At 37.3% G+C, this 25,860-nt stretch overlaps 1 protein-coding gene across 1 annotated transcript in view; it reads left to right on the forward strand.

Moving 5' to 3' along the window:
* FBN2 (fibrillin 2) overlaps positions 1-25,860 on the forward strand; it is a 112,431-nt gene that overhangs the window by 68,952 nt on the left and 17,619 nt on the right. The window contains exons 25-48 of the mRNA XM_085042171.1: positions 418-543; positions 2,365-2,493; positions 3,780-3,905; positions 4,596-4,721; positions 5,544-5,666; positions 5,782-5,907; positions 6,533-6,658; positions 7,645-7,767; positions 8,887-9,009; positions 10,529-10,654; positions 13,043-13,165; positions 13,393-13,515; positions 13,798-13,959; positions 14,734-14,802; positions 15,453-15,578; positions 16,307-16,432; positions 16,683-16,835; positions 19,483-19,551; positions 20,110-20,235; positions 21,008-21,133; positions 21,639-21,764; positions 22,709-22,825; positions 24,241-24,366; positions 24,684-24,803. Coding sequence (XP_084898297.1) covers positions 418-543; positions 2,365-2,493; positions 3,780-3,905; positions 4,596-4,721; positions 5,544-5,666; positions 5,782-5,907; positions 6,533-6,658; positions 7,645-7,767; positions 8,887-9,009; positions 10,529-10,654; positions 13,043-13,165; positions 13,393-13,515; positions 13,798-13,959; positions 14,734-14,802; positions 15,453-15,578; positions 16,307-16,432; positions 16,683-16,835; positions 19,483-19,551; positions 20,110-20,235; positions 21,008-21,133; positions 21,639-21,764; positions 22,709-22,825; positions 24,241-24,366; positions 24,684-24,803 — 2,946 coding nt within the window. The remainder of the gene's footprint in view (positions 1-417; positions 544-2,364; positions 2,494-3,779; positions 3,906-4,595; positions 4,722-5,543; positions 5,667-5,781; positions 5,908-6,532; positions 6,659-7,644; positions 7,768-8,886; positions 9,010-10,528; positions 10,655-13,042; positions 13,166-13,392; positions 13,516-13,797; positions 13,960-14,733; positions 14,803-15,452; positions 15,579-16,306; positions 16,433-16,682; positions 16,836-19,482; positions 19,552-20,109; positions 20,236-21,007; positions 21,134-21,638; positions 21,765-22,708; positions 22,826-24,240; positions 24,367-24,683; positions 24,804-25,860) is intronic.

A 25,860-nucleotide genomic window follows, 5' to 3' on the forward strand; every position in this document is an offset into this window, starting at 1 on the left:
AGATAAAACTCTCACAACCTCAATTTAAAAACTAAACCTTACTGAAGGTTTACTCCCTTCAGTAAACCCATAGTTGCATATTTTACAAGCTGGCTCAGGAATACCAGGAGTATTAATTTTGTCACAAAGCAAACTTGAGCACAGTATTCATACACCACAATTTCAACTCAGAGAGTACCACTGAATTCCTTTGACTGCTGATAAATATAAATTTTTAATGACTGGTTTGCAAATAAAGCATAAATAGCCCAAAAGGCAGGGAAACATCTCACCTCCAATCAGGTCTCCAAGGATGTCCCCTCTAACACAAACCCTGCCCTTATGCTCAATGAAATTGGTAAGAAGGAACAGGAAATTCCCATTTTTTCCATATATCTTTGTGCTTAAGAATGTTGTTTTCTTTGTTTTTATTCATAGATATCAATGAATGTAAAGTGTTCCCTGGCATGTGCATGAATGGTAAATGTAGAAACACAATTGGAAGTTTCAAATGCAGATGTAACAGTGGCTTCACTTTAGATATGGAGGAAAGAAACTGCACAGGTGAGTAAATCTTGCATTTTCCCCAGTTTTCCCTAGAATCAAAGAGCTATCCTGGTTGAAAGGGACCTGAAAAAACACATTTCCCTCAAGCTTTCATGGGGAAAGGGAGCCCAGATGAGATTATCTAGCACCCTGTCCATCTTGAAAACATCCAGTAATGGGGACTCCACCACATCCCTGGGGCTTTTTAAAGGAACTTGGTTATCTAGAATCTTGATGCCATTCATTTCCCTCACTTTCTGACAGCTTAATCTTTGGACAGAATGACCAACTGTCTCAAGTTTCCCTTTCAGAATCTGATTATTTAATAAATACAACATTTTTGTCTTTTTTTTTTAATTGCTGTTTAAGATGCTCAGTTCATGCTCTGTCAATACAACCTGAAAAATCAATAAGGATAACCAGCAAAGCCAAGTTTAATGTTCTAACACAGAGATTATCTTCATTTACATTCCTTACTGTCTGATCATTGTGTTCCCAAATGAACTTGGGGGACTGCAAGTTAATTTTCATTTAGATTTGAGGGCAGAGCACACACAAAGCACCTCTGCAATTCTGACACCAATGCAAGGTTAACTCAGGAGGATAGACACCTGCATTTAATTTAAAAGTTTAGGATTTTTGCTCTTTGCTATCTGGAAAATCTGAAGATCAGCTTGGCAGCTCAGTGGCTGTGAGAGCTCAGATGCTGCATTGTGGGTGGCTCAGTGCTGAAATTAAGGAGGTTTTGTTACATGAGTGTGTCTGAGTAATCAAAGTGTGGAGTGTGGGTGGTAAGGCATTTGCACTGAGGTTGGTCTGGATGCTGCTGTTGCCCTAGCTGGTGATTTTCTTGTTTTTGTAGTGATTGCACTGATGAAAAATGCATTTCACAAACTTCATTTTCTAAACTAACTAGAACAGGTCAGAAAACTCCCTGCAGAAGCTTTTTTTTCCCCTCCCCTTTTTTTCTGTGGTGATGAAATTATTCCACCGAGCAGCTGTAGAGAAACAGGTTTTCTTAAATAGATGACTTTTTTGCTTGATTTAAATCAGCAAGAACGTGTTTTATAAAGCTTGTAGGAGCCCAGATACTCAGAAATGCCCCAGATCTGCCATGTGGGTCTTAAACATCCACACATCTGTGGGGAATGAGTTGAGATAATCCAGCAGAAACCTGGACACAAGTCCTCTCCTGCCACACTGACCTGTTTCACTGGATCAAATCCACATTTCAGATGCCTCTTAGGATATCTGACTCACTACCAGTGCTATTTAAAAGGAGCTCTTCTGTCTTTTCTGCTATAGTTTTCCACAGTAAGGTTATTCAGACATGACTAACAAGACAACATTAGATAGGAGCTAATTCCTAATAGAAGGGGTCTATGGTAGTTTATAATCCTATTACTGGGTAATATTTAATTTACTGGGTAATTTGGTAGTGGTAATTTACTGGGTAAATATCTTCATCAGAATCAAATTATAATCAATGGCACTGTAGCCATGGAGTCAGTTGATACCTCTGTAGCAATGACATCTTAAAATTTCTTGTGCTTAGTTACTTCCTTAAGAATCTAACCTTAAATTGCACTTGATAGAAGCATACTTGTTACATAGTTCAATGTGTCCTGAGAATTCTGAAGACACAGCACTATGAATCCTCCACAAACTGTTTCACATAATCAGATGTTTCTATAAATAATTAACTTTTCTCTGTTGGTTTGCACACTGTGTATGACTTCTGCAGAGTTAATTTATAGTGCCAAGTGTCTATTTCTGTGAAAAGCAGTATAACCTCAAGCCCAGTTTGACTTTTCTACCTCTCCACTGCTCTAAAAACAGACATTGATGAGTGCAGAATCTCCCCAGACCTGTGTGGAAGTGGCACTTGTGTCAATACTCCTGGCAGCTTTGAGTGTGAGTGCTTTGATGGCTACGAAAGTGGATTTATGATGATGAAGAACTGCATGGGTAAGTGTTGCCAAGCTGCCCTGGAGCCTCCATTTGCTGTGCAAAGCCTGAACTGCACCAGCTCTGCCACACTGGACACTTCACATGTGTCATTATTGTGATTCCATGAGCAAATGGGTCAGATATGCAGTTTATAGCACAGATAACTGAATTAAATACATAGATTTGCTTGTGCTTTATGCTAATCACCTATACCCTTGAGATACACTTACTCTGTACAGATATTTTAGAATGTAGCAACTCTTCACACAATTAATTTAAAAGCTGCTAATGGGGTACCCAAATATTTGGTAAAGCTGGGAATGGAAAGCCGGAGTTTCAAAAGCAGCATTATTTCCTTTTCATGGATTCTTCTAAGACTCCTGAAATAAAATTACATCTCTTTAATCTGTTTAAAGTTGTAAGATCTGATATGGGGACACCACAAGTTCCTAGCCACCTTAAGAAATCTTAGACTCCTGTCACTTTTGCTTGTTCTCCTGCAAATTGTGATGCTTTTAGATTTCCCTGGGAGTCCAAAAGTGTGACTGCATCCTGCACCTTGAACATCTTTTGCTAGTATTTCTCTCCATCCATATGTGTAGTTTTTACCTGGTTTTGACAGGTTTGTGAGTCAGAAATTCAGTTTGCTTGTATAAGCAAGAATATTTCACAGCCACACCATGAAATACAGAGGAGTTACCAAACTGAGGAGCCATTTAGGTAAAAAGTGGCGCAAACATCCCCATAACTGCATCAATAGAGAAGAATTTTACATAAATGGGTGTCTGGTTGCATTAAGAAGCATTAAAAAGAAAAAAAAATATTATATTTGTACATTTTTCTAAAGGGAAACATCCAAACAGTTGCTGCCTTTGCTTGTGTCCCGTGTCTCATTGAATGCTAAATTTTAAATGATGAATTTAATTTTTTTCCTGAGAGAAAAAATACCCATCTTTAGAGCTAATAATGATGTACACTTTTCTGTTTGCCCTGTTGTACAGCATTAAGGAAAGGAGCAGCTCCACTTCCATGTACCAATCCTTCTATTTTGTCACTTTTAGACACTGACGGTTGCTTTTCCCTTCATTACCCCTCAGTAATAATTTTATATTTATATTTATATTTATATTTATATTTATATTTATATTTATATTTATTTTTATTTTTATTTTTATTTTTATTTTTATTTTTATTTTTATTTTCTTAAATTTATTTTATTTTTAAATTTTTTTAATTTTTATTTTTGTTTTTATTTTTACTTTTTAAAAATTTTTATTTATATTTATATCATGATTTGTTTGCAGACATAGACGAGTGTGAACGCAACCCTCTGCTGTGCAGAGGTGGCACCTGTGTGAACACTGAGGGCAGTTTTCGGTGTGACTGTCCCCTGGGACACGAGCTGTCACCCTCACAGGAGGAGTGCTTAGGTGAGTTCAACTCAAGACAATAATCTTCAGCTTGAGGAATGGTCATTTCTGCTGTGAAAACTTCCAGTCTTGGCAAGGGTGGTGTCCCAGGAAACTCTTACACAAATTTGTGCTCCTTCTTTATGTATCTTCAAATCAAATTATAAAATACTGTAAAATCATCAGCACCAGTAATGATTTTGACTCCAAAGAGGAGTGTTTTACCAGGATACCTTTACCAGGAAACCTTAAGAATAAGGTTTATTTAGCAGCTCAGAGGACTGCACCACTCATAGGAGCAACTTTAATCAGTCACAAAAAAGTATTGTCCCTTGTTGAAACGTATCTCTCCTTTTAGCACATAATCCAAAAAAATTATGAAAAAAAATGAAAAAGAGGAAAGAAAAGGCAGAAAAATAAGCATATTATCTCTTTGGCTTCTGTTCTTGATGGAAAATAGCAGATGTGATAATTAATACCTACAGCAGGCTCTGTAATTAATGCTCAGAATCCTGAATCAGGGAAGACAAATCTTCGGACAGCAGTTTAAACATGCAGCTCAGAACTCCACTCCTTGAACTGGAACATGCCAAGAGCAAGAAACAAATTGACTAAACCTGAAAGCCACCAGTTTACAGCATTGCCTCTCACCCTCTTTTCCTGGAATTTGAGCTGCTGGAGTTCACATTGCCATGAATGATTATTTTCCAGACGTGAACGAGTGCTCTCTGAGTGACACCCTCTGCAGGAATGGCAGGTGTGTGAACATGGTTGGGACATACCAGTGCTTCTGTGACTCTGGGTACCAAGCCACTCCTGACAGGCAAGGATGCACAGGTGAGGGCTGTGCCCCTGCACTGTGAGTTTGTGCTCCAGTTGTGTTGCTCTATCTGTCCTTATTTTTATTTCATTTCATACCTTCCTTTTGAAGCTGAGCAGGTCTGTCTTCTCCTGTTGTTTGAGGCTTATCATGAGCTGTTGTGGAATCAGAAATATAAAGAAGGTGTGAAAAGATGGTTGCTGTGCTGAACTCTGCAGAATACTCTGAGAAAGATTATTCTTATTGTACTAATCCATTAAAATCAGAGATTTGTGCTAACAACAGGAAAATACTGCTGGATTTCTTGATCAAGCTGGAAGAGCCCCATGCATTGATGGTTTCTCTTTCACTTTTTCTCCTTATCAAGCACATCTCCTAAATCCTTCACTATGATAATACTGAATATAATGAATTATGAAATTGCCACCACATCAACCCACTGCAAAGGAGAACAGCAACACTGAGAGGCTTTTTAATTTGCTTCTTATATTTCTTTTCTTACAAAAATGTAAAATTGGGCTACATTTCAACCTTTAAATTTCTCAGGGTTTTCCTTCCATTCCTTTCCAAACTCTTTCTGTGCCCTTTTTCCCACACCCCTAGCAATACACAGGAAAGAGAAAAAAAGCAACATTTAGCTTAGCTGCTTGCTCCCACAGATGAAAAAAGCAGTTGAAAAAGAAAAAAATGAACAAAACATAAATCAGGCACAGTAGAATGAGAATAAAAATCGGGAATAAAACCACCAATAAACTGTTTGATGTACTAATAAAATGTAAATAGAACATGATTTTTTTCTTATAAAAGTAGACTTACTGCTGCCAGTGTTGCTTCCCCAGATATTGACGAGTGCATGATCATGAATGGAGGCTGTGACACTCACTGCACCAACTCAGAAGGCAGCTACGAGTGCAGCTGCAGTGATGGCTATGCTCTGATGCCAGATGTCAGGACATGTGCAGGTAGGTTTTCATACCTGAAAAGATCCAGCATTGTGTCTTTCAGCCAAAATCAGTGTGGTGTTCCAGCCCATCCATGCCAGAATGACAGAATTAATTTTTTTTTTCCTCCCCTCAGATATTGATGAATGTGAAAACAATCCAGATATCTGTGATGGTGGGCAGTGTACCAATATCCCAGGGGAATATCGCTGTCTCTGTTATGATGGATTTATGGTTTCTATAGACATGAAAACTTGTGTTGGTAAGTAGCTGTGTGCACCAAATTTGGTGAAGTGTAAGAACTCTGCAGCCTGCGTTTCAAAATGTTTTTTCTACTGAATCCTTGAAATTGAAAATTGAAATTATATCCTACAAATACCCAACCTCTATGCCTATCACTACAAATGTCAGGAAGAGTACAAATAAATTTGTAAGTCCTTAACAATGAGTCATATCACATAGTTCAAAAGAAATAGGGGTGATTTTACTATAATGAAACATGTGTGCTGAGAAGGGAATAGTTCAGGGGCCCAGAAGGGGGCACTTAAAAAATTATTCTCTGGAAGAAAACTATTATGATCAAAAATACGTTTTAAGAAAATGATTTAAAGTGATTCTTGTAGGAAAATAATTACTTCATAGTCCTTTAATTAGTATTAAAAAAATGAAAGGAAATTATATTTGTTTTACCACGAAACAGTGGTATTTGGCCTACACATTTATCCTTACTTGTTTTAGAGAATTTCAAGAGTACAGAGTGGAACAGCTGAAATGTATTATGATTAAGAAAATTAAATGCATTAAATCATGTAGTAGATTTTTTCACCTGAAATAAAGTATTCCACAATGACAAAATGTTCAACTAATCAATTTACATTCACTTACAGATGTGAATGAATGTGATTTGAACTCCAACATCTGTATGTTTGGGGAATGTGAGAACACCAAAGGCTCCTTCATTTGTCACTGTCAAGTTGGGTATTCAGTCAAAAAAGGAACCACAGGGTGCACAGGTAAAGCAGATTTCCAGTGAATGTGTCACATACCTTGGTTGGCTTCCAGGTGAAATAAATGCAAAAGTGTTCACACACAAGAGAGAGATTGGTATGTGTATATAACAATATTTATGAGTGTTTCACATCTGCTGGCACGTGCCAGAGTTTCAAATGGAGGGTTCCTTCACCAGTGTCAATGGTGGAGGGCCCTTATATAACTGATTTTAAGGATTTTATCAGTACAGGTTGTGTGAATAGCTGTGCTGCAGGGCATGTCTTGGGGTGGCAGAGCTGCAGTTGTGCTGGAAATATTTTATCAGTGCTCATTTGTCACCTGGAGGATGAACTCTTGTCTCAACTCAAGCTGCAGGGAATGGCCACATGGTCTAAGGAAAGGATAAGGCGGAACAAAAGTAAATGAAAAATCCTTCAACCTGTGCCAGAAATTTTTAAAGAGCTGTAGTCACTCATGTCACCCTACAAGTTCCTGTGGTATTTATATATATATATATATATGCCCTGTTCTTTGCAAGGTGGGTCCACTGCTCTCAAGAATACAGGCTCATCCAAAACTAGCCTTGTGGGAAAGCTGGCAGAATTTCTCCTGCAATTTGGTGCTTAGGAATTTGTTTTATGACTACTAAAACCCTGGGCATATAATTGTTTTTATAACTGAAAGGTGCCTGTGCACCTAAAGGCCTCATCCCAGTTTTAGACATGGAAAGATCAGCATATTTCATATTTCTGGAAAAAATGTTACTTTCAAGTTGAAAAGCCGTTGTAGGAAAGCAGACTGATTGTTGTGTTTACAAACAAAGAACAAAAATAAAATGCAATTGCCACTCTTTTTATTACTACAGAATATGAAATATTGCTCAAATTATTCAATGTTCTCAAACATTTGTTTTTTAAAGAGTTTCTGACCTTCACAGTGGAAATACATAAAAGGAACAGAATATTTAATATTCTGATGTAAATACTGATAGTTTGTTTTGTGCTTGTAGACGTGAATGAATGTGAAGTTGGAGCTCACAACTGTGACATGCATGCCTCGTGTGTCAATGTACCAGGAAGTTTTAAATGCAGCTGCAGAGAAGGTTGGGTTGGAAATGGCATTAAGTGTATTGGTAAGTATATAGAAAATAAAGTTTTTTTCTCTATTTTTTTTTCCCCTGAAAGCATTTGATGTGACTGTGTGATTACGCCATTAGAAACAAAGAATTATTCTTCTGTCTGCTGTACCCTATGGATAGATGGGTATGAAAGATTCTTATGTTCCACAGATTTGGTTTTCTGAGGGAAAAAAAACCACAACCCGTTTTTCTGTCTCAGAAACTCGATGCTGTAACATCTTACTGAATTAACCACATATTTTACAAAGTTTACATACAACTGTGACTAGAAGGTGGAAAAACCCCAGAAATTAGATGGAATTTGTTTTATGATTTCCTGTCAGTAAGATGCTTCCAGTGCTTCAGATGTTTTTTGGAAAATGTCCTCTCGTTCATCTAGTTTATAGACCCTGATAAGAACCAGACTGGACTTGAGAGGTGGGAAACTTGATTCTGCTTTTTCTGGGCCTGCTGGAGTTGCATATATCTGTCCCCTTGCCTTCATCTTTTAATTTGATGGGTGAAAGATTGTAATACTTTTTGTTTTCAGAACACTTTGGGATCTATAAAAGAGGAGCCTCATTTCACAATTAGCCTTTACTGATGTAATGTGCTAAAGCAAATGTACCATATTTATGGGATTTCTTCTTCTTTCTTTCTTTTTGTTTCTTTTTCTTCTTTTTTTTCATCCACATTAACATCCAAGTGAATAGCTTACATCAGCTCTCATGGGGTTGCATTGGTTTCACTTTCTTCTACTACCTGAGGAGACTTTCTAAATCCGTGGCAGATCTTTTCCTCCCTGGATGTCTTTGGTTCAGCCTTTTTCTAACTAATTTTGAATTCAAGTTCTTTACCAGGACAATAACATCCAGGTAACAAGTCAGCTGAATTCTATCCATTGCTCAAAAACTTCTTGCCCAATCTCACCTGTTTTAATTTAAAGGAAGAAGCATTACAGTGGAGTCACTGTAGATTAACCTGCGTCGTCTAATAATAAATCTGTGTATTTATGGAGGCATAAAGCAAGTCTGCAGTCATGCTGGTTAGCTTGGCAGCTGATTGCCAGCCAGGTATGCTAATTGCTGTGTCCTGCTAATTGCTGTGTTCTGCTAATTAATTGCTGGTGTGCAGATCTTGACGAGTGCTCCAACGGGACCCAGCGGTGCAGCGCCCACGCTCAGTGTGTGAACAGCCCAGGCTCCTACCACTGTGCCTGTGCAGAAGGATTCACTGGAGATGGCTTCACCTGCTCTGGTAAGCAGTTTTGGGAAAGCTGACTTTGTCCCTGGTGGCTTGTCTCATGTGTGGAACCTTTGTGAGTGAAACCCAAGCTCAAAGTGTAAGACAGTAAATGTGAAAGTGTCATTTAAGGTCAAGATTCTTCTGTCTGCATAAGAAATGCTAAAAAAGGCACCTGATTGTTCTTTTCTTCTGTGTGCCAGTGGGTCCATAGGTTGGGTGAAGCTCCTGTTTGCTGCTGCTTCCTCCTCCTCATCTTCATGCAATTATTTTGAACGTTCATGTCCTGCTTACAGCAGTCCCTCTGGTCAAGGACACTGAACACCTCTGTCTCTCTAGTTCCTCTCTCTGGCATTATCTGTTTTCCCTTCACTCTATTAGTAGAACAGGATTGGATGATTAACACAGGACTTTTTAAAAAGAAAATCAAACTGAAGTTAAAAAACCACTGCCAGTGGTGTCTGAGTTTGGATTTGTAGGTAGGTGTTCACTCTTAAGAATGGACATTGTTTATCGCACAGTGAGTGACTCATAATGAACTGACATGAATTATATAAACTGCAAAGATTTTATGTTAAATGTTAATTACCATGTCTTGGGCTGCTCTGATCTTTATCACTTACAGAGTGGAGATGCAGCATTATCTCTCCTCTCAACTTTTCACATATGCTGTATTTGGTTAGCATATTTGAAGATTTGAAGAAATGCATGCTAAGCATAGTAAAATACCTGGAAACTACTCTGAATGCATTCATTATTGGCTATATGGGTAATTATAAATAAAAATTAATTTACATATTAGAAGGAAGGTAGTATAGTAGAAATTGGTAATGTAAGAAGAGAATAAGGACCTTACAAATATGACTTGGTTTTCTATTTCAAGTTTTTGGTTAATGAGCACAAAGCTCTATCCCTATATTTAACTCCTGAGATTTTTAAAAAATCAGATGTAATACAAAATATGGGCTAATAAAATGAAGAAAGCATATAATTTTTTTTGGGACATAAACATCATACCTGGCAAAATTATGACTTCTTATGATGACTGCAGTGGTGAATGCCCTCCCTTGCCATTCTCCTTCTTAATAGCTCTCTTGGGGCATAGAAGAATTTCTGGTGTGCAAACTGTTCATCATCCTCGAAAAATATTTTCTAAAATGAGTACGAAAATAATTTTTTGAATGTTTTTTATGTCAAAATAACATAGCAGTATATACCAGGAGGCAAAGTTTTGACTTGTTAAGCAAAGTATTCAATTTACTTGTCAAGGCTAGTAGTACTGAATATTAAAGGCTTTCATTATTAAAAAAAATTATATCTGTTAGTGAAAAACAAGGTGTAAGAACTGTGAAAGCAGTAATTTTGGAAATTGTGTTTGTCTTTCTGTGTTCTTTCAATTTACTTCAGTGTGTAAATGTTTTGTTTCATAACTTCAACGTTCAACAGCGCTGCTATTTCAAACATCAGGATATCTTTATGTGCATTTTTGCTGGCCAAACGTGGCATTTCAGAGAGGTTTTTCTGTCTTCCCCAGATGTGGATGAGTGTGCAGATAATGTCCATCTGTGTGAAAATGGTCAGTGCCTGAATGCCCCTGGAGCATTCCGCTGTGAGTGTGAGATGGGATTCACTCCTGCCTCCGACAGCAGATCCTGCCAAGGTGAGCTGCTCAGTTCTGTTCAGCCTCAGTTCTGCTCTCTCAGTTTGGGTTGGTTCCTCTTTAAAGCAAAGAATGAGCAGCAGGACCTCAGCCTGGAAGAGGAGGCATCACCACATGTTCCACATATAAGAAATGTCTTCAGTGTGAATTATGCTAAAAGTAGCTTTCATCTTTTTATGACATTTTCCTGGCCTTCATCCATAAATCCCAGATTTATTGCCTCAGCAATTTTGTATAATTTGTTTTATTCCTTTTTTTTTTTTGGTCACTGTTGAATAGTGTGTGGAAAATCATGTGTTAGTCACTGTTCTTCCAGTGTGCTTACCTAGGAGACAAACTGCATTAATTTACCTCATTTTAATATTTTCAAGCAAATTAGAGTAGACTAATCACTGCTATATTCGAAAAATTTGTAGCAATTCTTAAAATGCACACTGGATGTTTTTTATCATCACCTTTGCACTCTCAATATTTTACACAACTGAAGTGTGAAAGGAATTATTATCTTTCTAGTGCAGTTCAGCTTCTATTCCCTTTTGTGTTCTTATACCTTTCTTTCTTCTTATTGTTGTTTAATATAAGAAGATTGTATAGTGGATGAAGACATTTTAGCTGGTGTTCCAAAACTTTTAATTTACTTGATATTTAATGGTGGAAATGGCATAAGATCTTAGGAAATGAAAATTCTTGGTGGGGTATGAAAAGCAGCTTTCAAAAGGTAATCTGTAGGATTCAGTTCACAGTGTGGCACATTCTAACATTCAGGTGTACCTGTATGAATGGGAATTCAGAATAATTCAGGTGCTGCTGAGGAATTACCTGTGCCACTCTGTAGTCATATTTGTTAATCATTACCAGCTATTGTCAGTCATCTTCACTGAATTTCTTGGTGCAGCTCAGTCATATTAGTCATGCCAGTGGTGTAAGAAAAATCCTGTAACAGATCCAATCTATTCCAGCCAATCAGTTATTTGAGAAGCAATGTAATTCTAATTTTTAGGACAGTGTGTTACCAACAATTGAAGAACTTTGGAGAAATGCTCGGTATATTACTGTGATTCCAACAGAGAATTGAAAGCATTACATTGGTTAAATTGTGCTGTTGAAGAGCTAAAATAACTGGGTGGTGAATGCTTAAAAGAAATTATCTTTTATTTCTTTCATTTAGAAGTTGATGTATTAATTTGTCCTGTGATAAGGAGAATCCCTGTCTGATTTCTCCAATCAAGGGGCAAAATCCAAAGTCTTGATTTAGTGCAATAATTACAGCACAAATTACTAATCCACTTTCTTCATAAGTCCTTTGAGATGTCAGTACCTTACCTTTTCAGTGACCTGATTTGGAGGTCATTCCATGGCTATAATCCATGCACTTAGAAATGTTAATTTCCAGATTAAATTGACTCAGGACTTTTGGATGTTAAGCATTCATTTTCCCTTAAAAATGTGTCTCTCAAATTGCCCTCAGAAATTGACCTTTCTTGTACATTCATATAAAGAGCCATTTTATCACTTCTCAACCTCTGGCTGAGGCAAGCCAGCCAGGTTAAAAGTAGATATTTTACTACTACTATAATAATTTTAATGCCCCTTTTGCACATCTTGTACAATTTTAGTTCATCAACAGAACACTGTACTCAGGATTTCAAATTAAGATTTGGCTCTGCTTTATAAAATGATATTAATGCTTTCCACTTCCCCGTCTGTGCTAAAAATATTTCACTAATATGTGCCAGAATTGCATTTGCCTTTTCCACAGCTGCTTCATTCTGGCAACATTAAAAGTCTTGCTATCTGGAGTGGAGGGGTTTTTTTTCCACTCTTATCCTACTTAGCTTCAGCTCTGAAGTCTTTTATATTGTGCCTAAAACCATAGCTTTGCAGTCTGTGCTGTCAGTTTTCAACTCTTTTCTACACTGTAGCTGACAAAATCATCCAATTTTCTGTCAGTGTCTTTCAGCTTGATTTCATCTTCAATTTAGATGAGAACACAGGCAGCCCTTCAGATGCTTTTTAGCTCATCTGTATGTAGTTACTACATAACTGTTTAAATGTGGGCTTGAGAAAATAATAGATAATTCTTACTGCCTATATTCCTTTTCCCAGTATTTTTCCTCCAAGGAGATATAAGTGTCATATTGATGACTACACCTCTCTTTCTTTTTATTACACTTTCTTTAGAAATACTTATTCAGAAATACAAATATTGCCTCGTATTCTACAGCAACTCAAAAATCCAGGTTTTAAAAATATTTTATGTGAGTCTCCTTTTGATTTTACTAGTATGATACATAATAATAATAATAATTATAATAATAATAATAATAATAATAACAACAATAATAATGTGCCAATGGTATGTAACTTTCTGTTATTATATTCCTTCAGATACTGATGAATGTTCCTTCCAGAATATCTGTGTGTTTGGCACCTGCAATAATCTCCCAGGCATGTTTCGTTGTATCTGTGATGATGGCTATGAACTAGATAGAACTGGGGGAAACTGCACAGGTAAACCACTGCTTTTCAGAAATATATCAGCAAAAAGGGTGGCTTCTTAAATATGCAGATGAGCAAAGTTTATTCTTAGATGTTTGGTGAATTACTTATAGAAATTGTCTTCAGTTTCAACTAAAATTCACTTGCATTTGAAATCTTCCTGCTCTTTTGTATTAGAAAGTAAAACTATTATTTCTTGTCCAGTGAGCAAATGCATGAATGTGGATTTCCTATTTTAGATATTGACGAATGTGCTGATCCCATTAATTGTGTCAATGGTCTTTGTGTAAATACTCCTGGAAGGTATGAGTGCAACTGTCCTCCAGACTTCCAGCTGAATCCTACTGGAGTGGGTTGTGTGGGTAAGTAAAAGCTCTCCCTGAGGCATCACTTTAGAAATCACTGCTTTGATGCAAATAAGGATAGAAAAGTAATACTTCCACAATGCTGCTTATCCTGTTCTATACTTTTTTAGTGTTTCTTTCGACATCAATAACTATCAATGCCCTTGGAAGTGCCAGAGATTTTAAGAACACAGTATAATTTGAATTCCTGCTTCTAGATGTGGAATTTTAGACGAATGCTTGCTGTTCCTTGGCCTGGATCATTGTGTGCAGCTGTAATCATGTCTGTTTTTCACCCAGATAACCGTGTGGGCAGCTGCTACCTGAAGTATGGACCGAGAGGGGATGGGGGTCTCTCCTGCAGCACTGAGATTGGGGTTGGGGTCAGCCGCTCCTCGTGCTGCTGCTCGCTGGGAAAGGCTTGGGGGAACCCCTGTGAGACCTGTCCCCCTGTGAACAGCAGTAAGAAAATGTTCTCATGCTCTCCTGGTACTCTCTTAGTTTACAGGAAGGGATGGAAAATGTAATTTTTACTGTGTTGCTGTGCATTTGTTGTTCAGGACAATTTCCCTGCCGCTGTCAGAGGTGCAGAAAATGGAATAGTTTGTATATATCTGCTGGGCATTTTTGGTCAGCAGCTCCATGCTGGTGGGGAAATAAGTTAATGATGCTTAGAAGTCAAATCATGGCTTTAATTTGGAGGGATTCGGCATTCTCCAAAGTAGAGTGTTGACAAGTGTTGTGTATTTATGTCTAACTCACTCATGAGTACTTTAAAAACTGTTAGCCAAAGGTGGTTATCAGATTTGTAGAGCTTTGAAGTTCTTTAATGAATAATGCAACAGAAATGTCAAGTATGTTGTTCTTTACAACCTCATAATAGTAGGAATTCCAAGTTTAACACCTATTTTTATTAGTGTTATACTGACATTTCATATGCAAGAACTAATCAAACCAGAAAATATGTGCCTCTGTAAGGACACAGTATGGAAAAATCAATATTGTGCCTGACTTGACAGTATCTGAGGTTATGGTAATACAGCAGAACTCCTAATCTTACACTGTTTTTCTGTTAATCTACACACTTTATTTACTGTGAATAGGTCAAAATGTAGAAACCAAATGACTGTAGGGAAGAATGCTCGTTAAAAACACAAGTGACATTTAATGATTTCACTGTCATAATTTAATTTTTTATGAGACTGATATTTTGTCTCTTGTTATGCTTTACTTTAGCTGAATACAATACTCTCTGTCCAGGGGGAGAAGGATTCAGACCAAACCCCATCACTATTATTTTAGAAGGTGAGTTTCTCATAAATGTGATGACTGGTATTACTAATTTTTAAAAAGGGTCATCTTCGAAGAGGAACTGCATTTTTCAGAAATCATGATATTTAGTGCAAAGCAAAAACCACTGTTAATGGGATTTGGAAAACAACATGAAAAGGCACATGGTAAAAGAAAATTGAAGAAGTCCAACACCATTTCAGTAGGGAAACAATCTGGTGTATACCTTTTGTGTGCTTTCTTGCTTTAAATGGATTTCAAAATTGGACCCTGAAGGATAATTAATTTGTGACAATTATAGCTTACCAGTGGAAGGTGTAAATGTCAGGAAATATTCATCAGACAAGGAAACTCTGGTTCCAATAAGTGGGCAGAAGTGAGGAATTAGGTGCCAAATTCCTGTAAACAGCAAGGGAACATGGGCTCAGCAAGCTGAAACTGCTCCTTAGGAGCTGTTCAGGTGGAAGAGAATGAGCATCTTATCCATGCATTCCTGGAGTGCAATTTAGAAAGGAAGAGAAAAAAAAAAATTTACACGACAGTTCAAACCTACTAGTTGGCAAAATTTCAGGGTAGCACTTAAATTCTCTTCTTTCTTTTCATTCTGGAATGAAAATATGGTGAGTTTTTCATTTGTTTTTTTTTTTCTTTCCCTCTCTTTTCAGACATTGATGAATGTCAGGAGCTGCCAGGTCTCTGCCAAGGTGGAAATTGCATCAACACTTTTGGCAGCTTCCAGTGTGCATGCCCAAAAGGCTACTACCTCAGTGAGGAGACAAGAATCTGTGAAGGTTGAGTCCCTTGAATTTTCCTTTTCTGTCACAGTGCAGATGTTATGAACCCCACTAATTTTTAGCCTTAAATCCATAAGTTGGCATGGTACCCCTCACCCTTACCTAGAATCTTCCCTAAAATCATTATCTTTGGCACCAGTGATGGGATTAGCACAAAGCTTGAAATGCAGCTCTTGGATATATTAATGTTTATTTCTACATGTTAGACCTCAGCCATGTGTATTCAGTGAATTAAGGGATATTAATGATTTCTGGCGTCTCACTTCAAGTCCTTGTATGCCTTGCAAGTCTTACTGTGCTTCCTATATTTTGGGTGTGAGAGTAGCAGTTCAATTTACTCAGTGTGAAGTAAAGTTCATATTGGTTTTCCATTTGTGTTTGAGATTTTTTCATAACTGTCAGAACCAAAATTGAACCCAAAAACTAAAATGCAACTAACCCTGCTGTGAGGAGAAAGTGAGAATGTCTTTTGTGAAGTTTAATTGCTCCTATTTCAGTGGCAAGTTCAAGAATTTTGAGTTTATTTAGTGTATTTTCTTGCACTTAAGAGAACCAAAACTGGACTTAGAGGTTAACATCAGAGCTATATTTTCCAAGCTAGTCTTCAAATGAAGCATTTTTGTTACCTTAGCATTGTTTATTTTGCTCATATTTCTCAGCAGCATTTGCTTGGACTTGGACCTCTTCTCACTTGTTAATTGTAATGATTTTTTCTTGGTCTCCAGACATTGATGAGTGTGTTGCCCACCCTGGTGTCTGTGGCCCTGGCACCTGCTACAACACCTTGGGCAACTACACCTGCATTTGCCCACCTGAATACATGCAGGTGAATGGAGGACACAACTGCATGGGTATGCAAAATGTTGTCTTTTTCCTTTTTCCCCCTTGTGTCTTTAAATGGAGACAGAAAATATGTTGCATAAGTCTAAAACAAAGATTGTACATTACATCAATCCTTAAAATATTTTTAAATGCCTGTGTTTATGTTGCATTCAGAAAACAGAGGTAATGAATCATTGCATTTAGTATGGGGTTGACATTTAAATAATATTATTATCATAATGTTGGTTACTTCATAAGTGGTTCTTCTCTCACATCCAGACATGAGGAAAAGCTTTTGCTACAGAAGCTATAATGAAACCTCCTGTGAGAATGAGCTGCCCTTCAATGTGACCAAAAGGATGTGCTGCTGCACTTACAATATTGGGAAAGCCTGGAACAAGCCTTGTGAGCCATGTCCAACTCCAGGAACAGGTAAATCCTGCAGTGGTCACCCCATTTTGTCACTTTCTTTGCTTACCTGATTCTTTGACCTGTGAACCACAGTTAACATTTTGTCCCAAAAAAACCTTTACTGGGCTATAGTACTGGTGTTGAAGATACTGTCTGACAGGCGATGCCTCCTGACTTGTCTGTCTTCCAGGATAATTAATTTAGGAGAGTGTAATTTAGTTCTTGATAGCTGGAGATAATACTTATCCTGGTAGACCTAGTCTGTCAGAACATCAAGACTGAGTTTCATTATTGAGTGTAGGAAACCTTCCTAGATATTTCAGCTGTGTCTCACATCTGAGCATGACCTGCTTGGTTGCTTTTACATTTCCTCTATTGAAGGTGAAAATTCTCTTCTGTAAATGGGGGTGAAAACAATAAAGGATAGTCCATTTTCAGTCAGTCTTTATGGAATTAATTTACTGGAATAAAACACCCTTGAAATCTCCACTAAGGAAAATCATTTGTTGGAGAATCACCAACTTGGAGGGAAACCTGGCATTCATTAAAAGATTCTTTACATTTGAAGGAATAGCAAAGATGCCTAGCTAAATCTAAAAAAACTTGGATGCCTCTTTTGTACAAACACATTTTGTTGTTTGATTGACTTGCCCCAAGTTTACTGGTTTAGTGTCACTAAACCTGGGCCTCTGGTGCTGCATTATTTGTGATTTTGATATAAAGAATGTGATACTTTCATTCCAAGTTTTTTATCCTGGTGACATGAGGGAAACAAGAGATAATATAAGAAAGATTTTCCCTCACAGTAAAGAGGAGGAAAATAGGACTGAAAAGAACAGAAAACAGCCTTTTCCTCTTCCTTCTTAAATAGGAGGAGGGAGAATGAATAAATACTCCCAGCAGTCAGGAATGGGAGATGGAAATAAGCTTGAGAGAGGAAATACATGTTTGCTACCACAGAGAGCTCATGAAATTCTTTCCCACAATCATTTATCTAAATGTCATAAATGTCTAAAGTCTAAATGTCATAAAATTGTCATCAGGATGACAACATGATGAGAAAAATACAGCAAACTGCTAGCAGGGATTCATGCAATTAATATTCTTGAGTAGAAGAAAGAGTTCTGCTTTTAAATTGATGACACTCAAATTCTCAAAAACTTCTGCAGCTTTTAGTGATTTGTTAAAACCAGAATTGTAAAACCATTGGTATTGTGTGAGCAGCTGTGGGGTTAAAATATTCCCTGAAATATTTCAATATTGCCTTATTAGCTCTTCCAGATGACTTTACTGTGTTTGCAGGCAAGGTTGAACCTTTGTCACCATGAAAAGGGATTGTGTGTGGGATCAAACACAACTTCCAAGAGTGAATGGTTGAAGAGCTGCAGTTACATTCTGTGATCAGTTGTTTTGCAGTCTGGGTTGGGGTTACACATCACAGGCAGGGGTTGGGACACACTGACCTTAACCAGTTCACCAGCTGAGCCCAAGAGCTCATTAAGAGCATTATTCTGCTCTGATGAGGATTGTGTTGTTCCTCTAAGTGAACTTCACATGCCAATGCATCTGCATATTTTTTTCCTTGGTGAACAGAGCTCTTTCTTCCTTCTTCTGTATTTATGCTTAGCAGTCTCTGCTTAGTGACTTAAAGTAGTAAAGGCTGTTTTGTTTGGTTTTCAGCATTAGGCAGATCATAACCATTAACTCACAGTGGGCCAAGCACTCATGGAAATCTCCAGATATCAAACTTCCAGAAACCCTTTGAATTTTATGTCAGTCTGATGTTCTTGTAAATTTCACTTGCTTTTGGTAAAGTATCTTTTACCTTGGCCTAATGCCTTGAATGTGCAAATACCTGCCACACACTTTGAAATGTTCCCTTGGCAGTAGTTTGGAAACTGAATACTGAAAGATACTTTTTCTGGATAATTTGGATGTTTTCTGATAATTTGGATATGATCTAAAAATAACAGCTGCATGGTTATTGTTTGCAAACTGTTCATTCAGACTGGTTGGGTCTTCACACTGGAATTATTTTTCAACTCAACTTCATGCACCTTGCTTAGAAAACTATGAATTAATTTATTTTACACTTCACACTAAGCATTTCCCATCCTCCAGGTGGAAAAAGAGGATCTAGAAGGAGCATATTAAAAAAATATGGAGGGTTTCGGAGCATCTCTTTTTAAAGCAGAGTGTCCATTCTGCTCAACACTTCAGTGGAGTGTTGCCTGCAGCAATCTCCACAGAAAAGAAAAGATATAGTATTGTCAAAGAAGCCTAGGTGCTGATAAATTATGTTTATTTCTCATATTTGAAAGTGCTGCTGTAGATTCTCACTACAGATGCCTGGAAAACAGGAACAATCCTTAAGGAGTTCTGTTGAAAAACCAAACAACCCAAAACCCAGGCTGAATGGCTGCTTTCTCGAATCACACATTTACTAATGTGCCAAAGTCTGCAAAGATTTGAGGAAAGTATTAAGTACTATTTCAATTTGCATTAATTTATTGGCAGTCTGAATTGTCAATTCAAATTGTAGAAAAGGCAATTGCTCTCCTGAATAGATCTGGCTTAAGACAACTCTTGAGTAGCTGAGAAGGCTGCAAGTAATTCTTGGGAGATTTATGCATTCCCTGAAAATACACTGTACTCTCTTTTGCTCTAGCTGAGTTCAAGAACATATGTGGGAATATTCCTGGCTTCACTTTTGATATTCATACTGGAAAAGCTGTTGGTAAGTTTCACCAAACTTACTCTAACCAAGGCTTTTTTTTGCGTAATATTTTTGTGCCTGTATAATGTTAACCAAAAGAAACATTTAATATATTAAAATTGAAATTGAAATTGTTAATTTTGTTTTGGAGTTACAGTGATGACATGAATTGAGACCATTTTTCATGTGAAATATTTCTGATTTTTGTTTTTATTTCTACATTTTGTTATTGTATTTTGCTATGGTTCTTTGCTCACTTGCCATCCTAGCTCCTGATTTTGAGTTTTAATTGGTAAGAGAAAAGGTTTTGCCTTCAGAAATACTGTGGAACTTCTATGCACATTTGTAACAGCTTTGCTTCTTGTCCAATATTTAGTGTAGCTCTGTTTTGATCACTTCCTGAACTTCATATGCCATTTTCTGTCCTAATGGGCATATTTTTGCATTTATAACCTGTGTATACTTTCTGTAGACTAAAAGGAACATCCCAACTCAGTTTCAAACACAGTGAAAATGAGAATCCAAGCAGTGTGTAAAGACATGATGAACTGCATTTAAAACAGCTCCTCTCCCTTTCAGACATTGATGAATGTAAGGAAATCCCAGGAATCTGTGCCAATGGAGTTTGCATCAATCAGATTGGCAGCTTCCGCTGTGAATGCCCCACTGGATTCAGCTACAACGACCTGCTCTTGGTCTGTGAAGGTAATTTGAAATTATGCTATTTTCTCCTTAGCCCCCTTAAACTTATCCTTAATGGAAAAGGCACATTTAATTAATGTGATTTTCAAAATCTAAGTGGCTGTGAGCTTTTGTAGGGCTCAAGGTTGCAAATCAGTTTAAGTGTTTGTCTTTAATACGTATGCAGATGCACTTAATAAAATTTGTAATTGTTTTCTGTCAAGCTCCTAAATAGGTATTCAATGAAATGCTTTTGGTTTATTTTATTTTAAGGGAGACACTTTAATTATTATTCTTAGAACTTCTCAATGGAAAGTTTATTGGATTTTTTTTCCAACTTGTATCTCTCCTGCTACAGTTTTAGGGGCAGAGATCCTCATAGCTAATAAAGTTTTGTGTGTCTTAAAGTCACTAGGAGTTTTGTCATTTGTTCAAGGATTTTGTGCTAACACGTGCAACCTAAAAAGTTGCGAACTGTGCCAGTTATTTTTTCAGTTCAAAGGCGGAGAGGAAGTTGTTTTTTTTTAAATACAACCCCAAATTTCATTAGGCAGATGTCAAAAATTGCAAAGTGACTTCGATGTGTGTTAAGTCGGATTTGTGGAATCCTCCTTCATCCAAAAGGTGGCACAGATGGGATTGTGTTGATTTTGCTTTCTGTGTGCATTCCCAGCCCACGAGGCTGGAGGTCAGGCTGGTGATGGTCTGTGGAGGACTGAAGCTCCTCTTGCAGAGACACTGCAGAGCAGATCTGAGGCAGGAGAGGTGTGTGATGTCTGAATTCTTGCTGTTTCAGATATTGATGAGTGCAGCAATGGGGACAACCTGTGCCAGAGAAACGCAGATTGTATCAACAGCCCAGGGAGCTACCGCTGTGAATGTGCTGCTGGCTTCAAACTGTCTCCCAATGGTGCCTGTGTGGGTAAGAAATCAGCTGGATTTTCTCTCCTCTTTGTAACTGACCAGTTTGGGAGAGTATGTTTCTCTCAGCATCATTTATTTTCTGTTACCTTGTGCATTCTGCTGTTTTGCTTTATAGCCGCATTTCTCTGTGAAAGGGAAGGGAAAAGGAAAAGGAAAAGGAAAAGGAAAAGGAAAAGGAAAGGAAAGGAAAGGGGAAGGAAAGGGGAAGGGGAAGGAAAGGAAAGGGGAGGGAAAGGAAAGGGAAAGGAAAGGGAAAGAAAAAGAAACATTTTTAAAGAACATTTTTTAGGTATCAGCCAAATCCTGGCAGTAGTTGTAACCTCAAGATGTGTAGGCAAGCTCTTCCTGTAAAAAGAAGTTTTTTACAATTCAGATTTGCTTGCAGATAACTTTGAAGCTGGTTTTAATAATAACAATAACAGACTGTAAAAACGTGATGGTGTAAAACGAGGAAATAATGGAAGTCAGTAACTTGTGCCATCTGTTTTGTGCTTTTGTTGTAGATCGCAATGAATGTCTGGAAATTCCTAACGTTTGCAGTCATGGCTTGTGTGTGGACATGCAGGGTAGCTACCAGTGTGTGTGTCACAATGGTTTCAAAGCATCCCAGGATCAGACTATGTGCATGGGTACGGAAGGGAAATACTTCTGTGTGTGGTTTGTTTGGCTGTGGGCTCTTTGAATGGAGAGAAGATGAGTCTAATTTTTTCAGTTGGTTATACTGACATTAAAAGACTCATTTATGTGTTTCTGGGGTTTTTTGTGAATTAAGTCTGTGAAGCTGTCCTTGGAGAGAATAAACCAGTTTGAGGAAAAAACCCAAAATAAAACAGTGTTCTCAGAAATAGCTCCATGTTACTGAAGAAATCATAGTGGCTTATTTGACAGAGAGTTTTATAGGATGTATCACAGAGTGATGGAGCTTGGAGCTAAAAAGACAGATTTTTCAATTATTTAAATCTGTTGAGCTTGTGTGTCATTTAAAAAAGAGAATCCCCCTTTTAATGCACCTTCATACTAATTTCATGTGAAAATTATGACATGATAGAGATATAAGAAATAAGATTGAAAAATAAGAATGTTTTTCTTATTTTTTTAGTTCATAATCAGTTCTACAGGGTTTTAAAAGGAAAAGCTGATGCATTTAAACTTTTAAACCTATTCATATTGTACAACATATTCATTTATGCCTAGAGTCTTCTTGTATTTAAACCAAATCACATTTGTCAGATTATCTGAGGAGGATATTTGGGAAAGCAACCTATTTTGACAATGCAAAATTTTGAAGAACTAGCAGGACAAATTCTCAATACCTTCCAAATCCCCATGAAACTCCAGAGACTGAAATGCACAGCAGGAGTGAATTGATTTTTAGTGCCTTTTAAAAATGGATGTTTGCAAAAGTTTGTAAGCAGTCTTTATAGTTCTGGATGTAATACTGACATATGTTTACATAAATATATGGAACTGTGAATTGCATTTTCAACAGCAGTAATTGTAATTGTGCACAGACTACATATCAATTCATACCTGGGAAAATCAGTTCCCACACACAGTTTGTCTCTCCTTGCAGATGTTGATGAATGTGAACAATATCCATGTGGAAATGGAACCTGCAAGAACACAGTTGGATCATACAACTGCCTGTGCTATCCAGGATTTGAATTAACTCGTAATAATGATTGTGTGGGTAAGAGACATAATTCAGGCTTTTCTTTTCTTTGCTGCTGGTCTGGCATGCCAAGGAGGATGGTGTGTGGTTAAACAGAAGAGATGTCAGGGTGTGAGGAAAATTAATGAAGTGCAGTAGCTTCTACTGTTACCAGCCTTGGAGGTTAATCCTTACTGTCATGTTTTAAACTAATAAAATTTTTTCTTTTTACCAGCTGACTTCAGATAAAATAAACCCTAAATCTCTGGACCACTGGGGAAGTCTTTCAGTTCATTGATGTTTTAATGGATCTCTCAACTCTTTTAGAGATTTCCTTGGTATTTACAGCACATCTTTGACTACAGGCACAGTCCACCAGCAGCATTTGCCATGTGCTCTATCCCACCACCAGTGCTGCCTCATGAATTTAAAATCATTCCTTTATTTCACTGTTTTGCTCGAGTCTTGCACAAGGTCTGAAAGGGGAAACAGACCAGCAGTATGACAGCCAGGACAGCTGATCTGGAACCTGCCAGACCTGCTCTCCTAAAATGAGCAGAGTTATGCAGAGCTGACACAGGCATTGCTATTTCCCATTCCCTAAAGCACAGGGCACCAGAATATCCAATGGGTTGGGACTGCTGTAATTCCTGGATAGTTGTGGTAAAGCAACCAAAACCTTCCTGGGCTGATGAACAGGCTCATAAACCTTGAGATCCTCACCCTTGTGCAGAGCATAAGCAAAAAAAAGTGGGAGGCTTTACTCTCCTTTCTGCTGCAGAAGGAAGACACAGCAAAGTCTAATTGTTCCTTTTAGCTTTGGGAGAGAACTAATACCTCTTAAAAAAAACATTTTAAATCCTCTCCTTGTCCAGGAGAGGATAAAACAAAGCAAGAAGAGTCTGCTGCAAAGTACAAATTTTTCCCACACTATGATGCTTATCCAGTCTGCTTTTCATTTATTTTTCCTCATCTGAATTTTTAATTTTTCTTTATGCAGTGCTCCTTTAAGTCTGTGTTACTAAAGTAATCCCTCAAAATAACAAGCATTTTCAAACATAATTTTCAGAGTTGTTACAAAGAAGAAAATCATCTTGTGGAAAGCAAATTACATGGTCCAAAACTTAAGGCTGGCAGGTCAGGTTTTTAGAAGGGAGCTGGAGTGCATATAAATCCAGATAAAATCCAGATTTTATCAGATGCAGTAAATTCTGTGAGCCTGGATATTATAATACCCTATTAAAAAGTTAACTAGAACATGCACCTTAATGCTTGAGTGATAATTACTTTCCACTAGCTCTTTCCTTGTTGCTGCAATATTTACCTTTTATACAGAGATATGTATTGAAACTTGAATGTGTTTATAACATACTGTATATGATGTGCTGGAGCTCACATTAAACTGGGGTTTAGTTTTGACCTTTTATTTTTTTACTTTTTTTTTTTTTAAACAGATATTGACGAGTGCAGTTCCTTTGGTCAGGTGTGCAGAAATGGACGGTGTTTCAATGAAATTGGTTCCTTCAAATGTTTGTGTAATGAAGGATATGAGCTTACTCTGGATGGCAAGAATTGTGTGGGTAGGTATGAGACCACCTGAAGATGTTCTAGTACTTCTGAAATAAGCTGTTAACTCCCATGTAGAGGGAAGCAGCACGGTCTAAATGTCTAAATAAAAATATCTAAAAATAAAAATATCTAAATAAAAGAGAATGATAGTGAGTTAAATGAAAACACAGTAAAAGTAACTGGCTTTTTGGAGAAGGTGTTGGTTTCCAAGCAATTAATTGCCTTAGAAAAAGGAAATTAGTACAGAATACTTCGGTTCTTTTAATATTTTGTTACCATAAGAATTAGAAGATTCTAAATTTTTCTTGATTTCCTCTGCTCTCTGAAGATACCAATGAGTGTGTGGCACTGCCTGGTTCCTGCTCTCCTGGTACCTGCCAAAATTTGGAAGGATCATTCAGATGCATCTGTCCACCAGGATATGAAGTAAAAAGTGAAAGTTGTATTGGTAAGGCAAGTTGTAACTGTTTCTGAGCAATTTAGAAATTTGCACCTGGTTCTAGTTTGATGGAAAGCAGTTGTACACCCTAATGTTTGTGAATGTTTCCTGACTTAAAATCAAGGTGACAGGGAATAGGTATGAAAAGTCTTCAAGAAGAGGTTTTAAAGAAGGAAGGCAAAATCTTGTGTTTTGTATTGTATTGTGTTTTAGATGTTGATTTCTTCATTAGTGCAAACAAAAAGACTTTAAAAAAAAGAAATATTTTATCTTTCAATGACTTTTTAAAACAATATAATTCATAAAACAAGTAAACATGTTCACTGAATTTATGTAATGTTTACAGAAGGTAATTACTGGCAATCAATGAAATGAACAGTTGGTTTCAGAGGGAAATGAAGTTTAAAAACCTTGATAAAATTATGGCACTTATGGAAACAATCAGTTAAATTGGTTTCTTCTAGCAACTGTTTTCTGATTTCACCTTTTGTATAATGTCCCTCAAGTGCTGAGATTCACAGGAGGAGAGAGAGGATACAGCAGACCTGTCATCAATTTGTATGTTCTAGTTTGTTCACAGAGGTCTCACATAAAGCCATGAATGCCATTTATGCTGAATGTCACACACTGAACTAAGATTTGCTGTGAAAGGGAGCAAGAAATAAATCCAAGTTACAACTCCCTTTTCCAACAGAGCAAAGCACAACACCACTGTGAATTTATTGGGCATTTAAGATTTAACTCATTGCCACCTAATCCTTGTGGCTGCAGGAACAGGAACCATTTTGAAATGTCTGTCTTGAACAATAGGATTTATTTTTCTAAGCCCCAGAGTTCTCTCAGCCACTTGTATCATGCCACCAATATTCAGTTTGCTTGCCAGCTTCGTGGTTTCTCTTGGCAGCTGCTGACTCTGTATTAGTAATCATGTTTGAGATGAATTTGAAAGAAAATTTGAAGCTAGAACTGCTAGGAAATGCCCAGATGATCACATGTGATTTTACTAAAACTTGGATTAATATTTTGACAGCTCTTGCAGCACATGTTCCCCATTACTTTCTATTGA

Source organism: Lichenostomus cassidix, chromosome Z, assembly GCF_008360975.1.
Source record: "Lichenostomus cassidix isolate B80296 chromosome Z, HeHo_3.0, whole genome shotgun sequence".
In the NCBI taxonomy this organism is placed as follows: Eukaryota; Metazoa; Chordata; class Aves; order Passeriformes; family Meliphagidae; genus Lichenostomus; species Lichenostomus cassidix.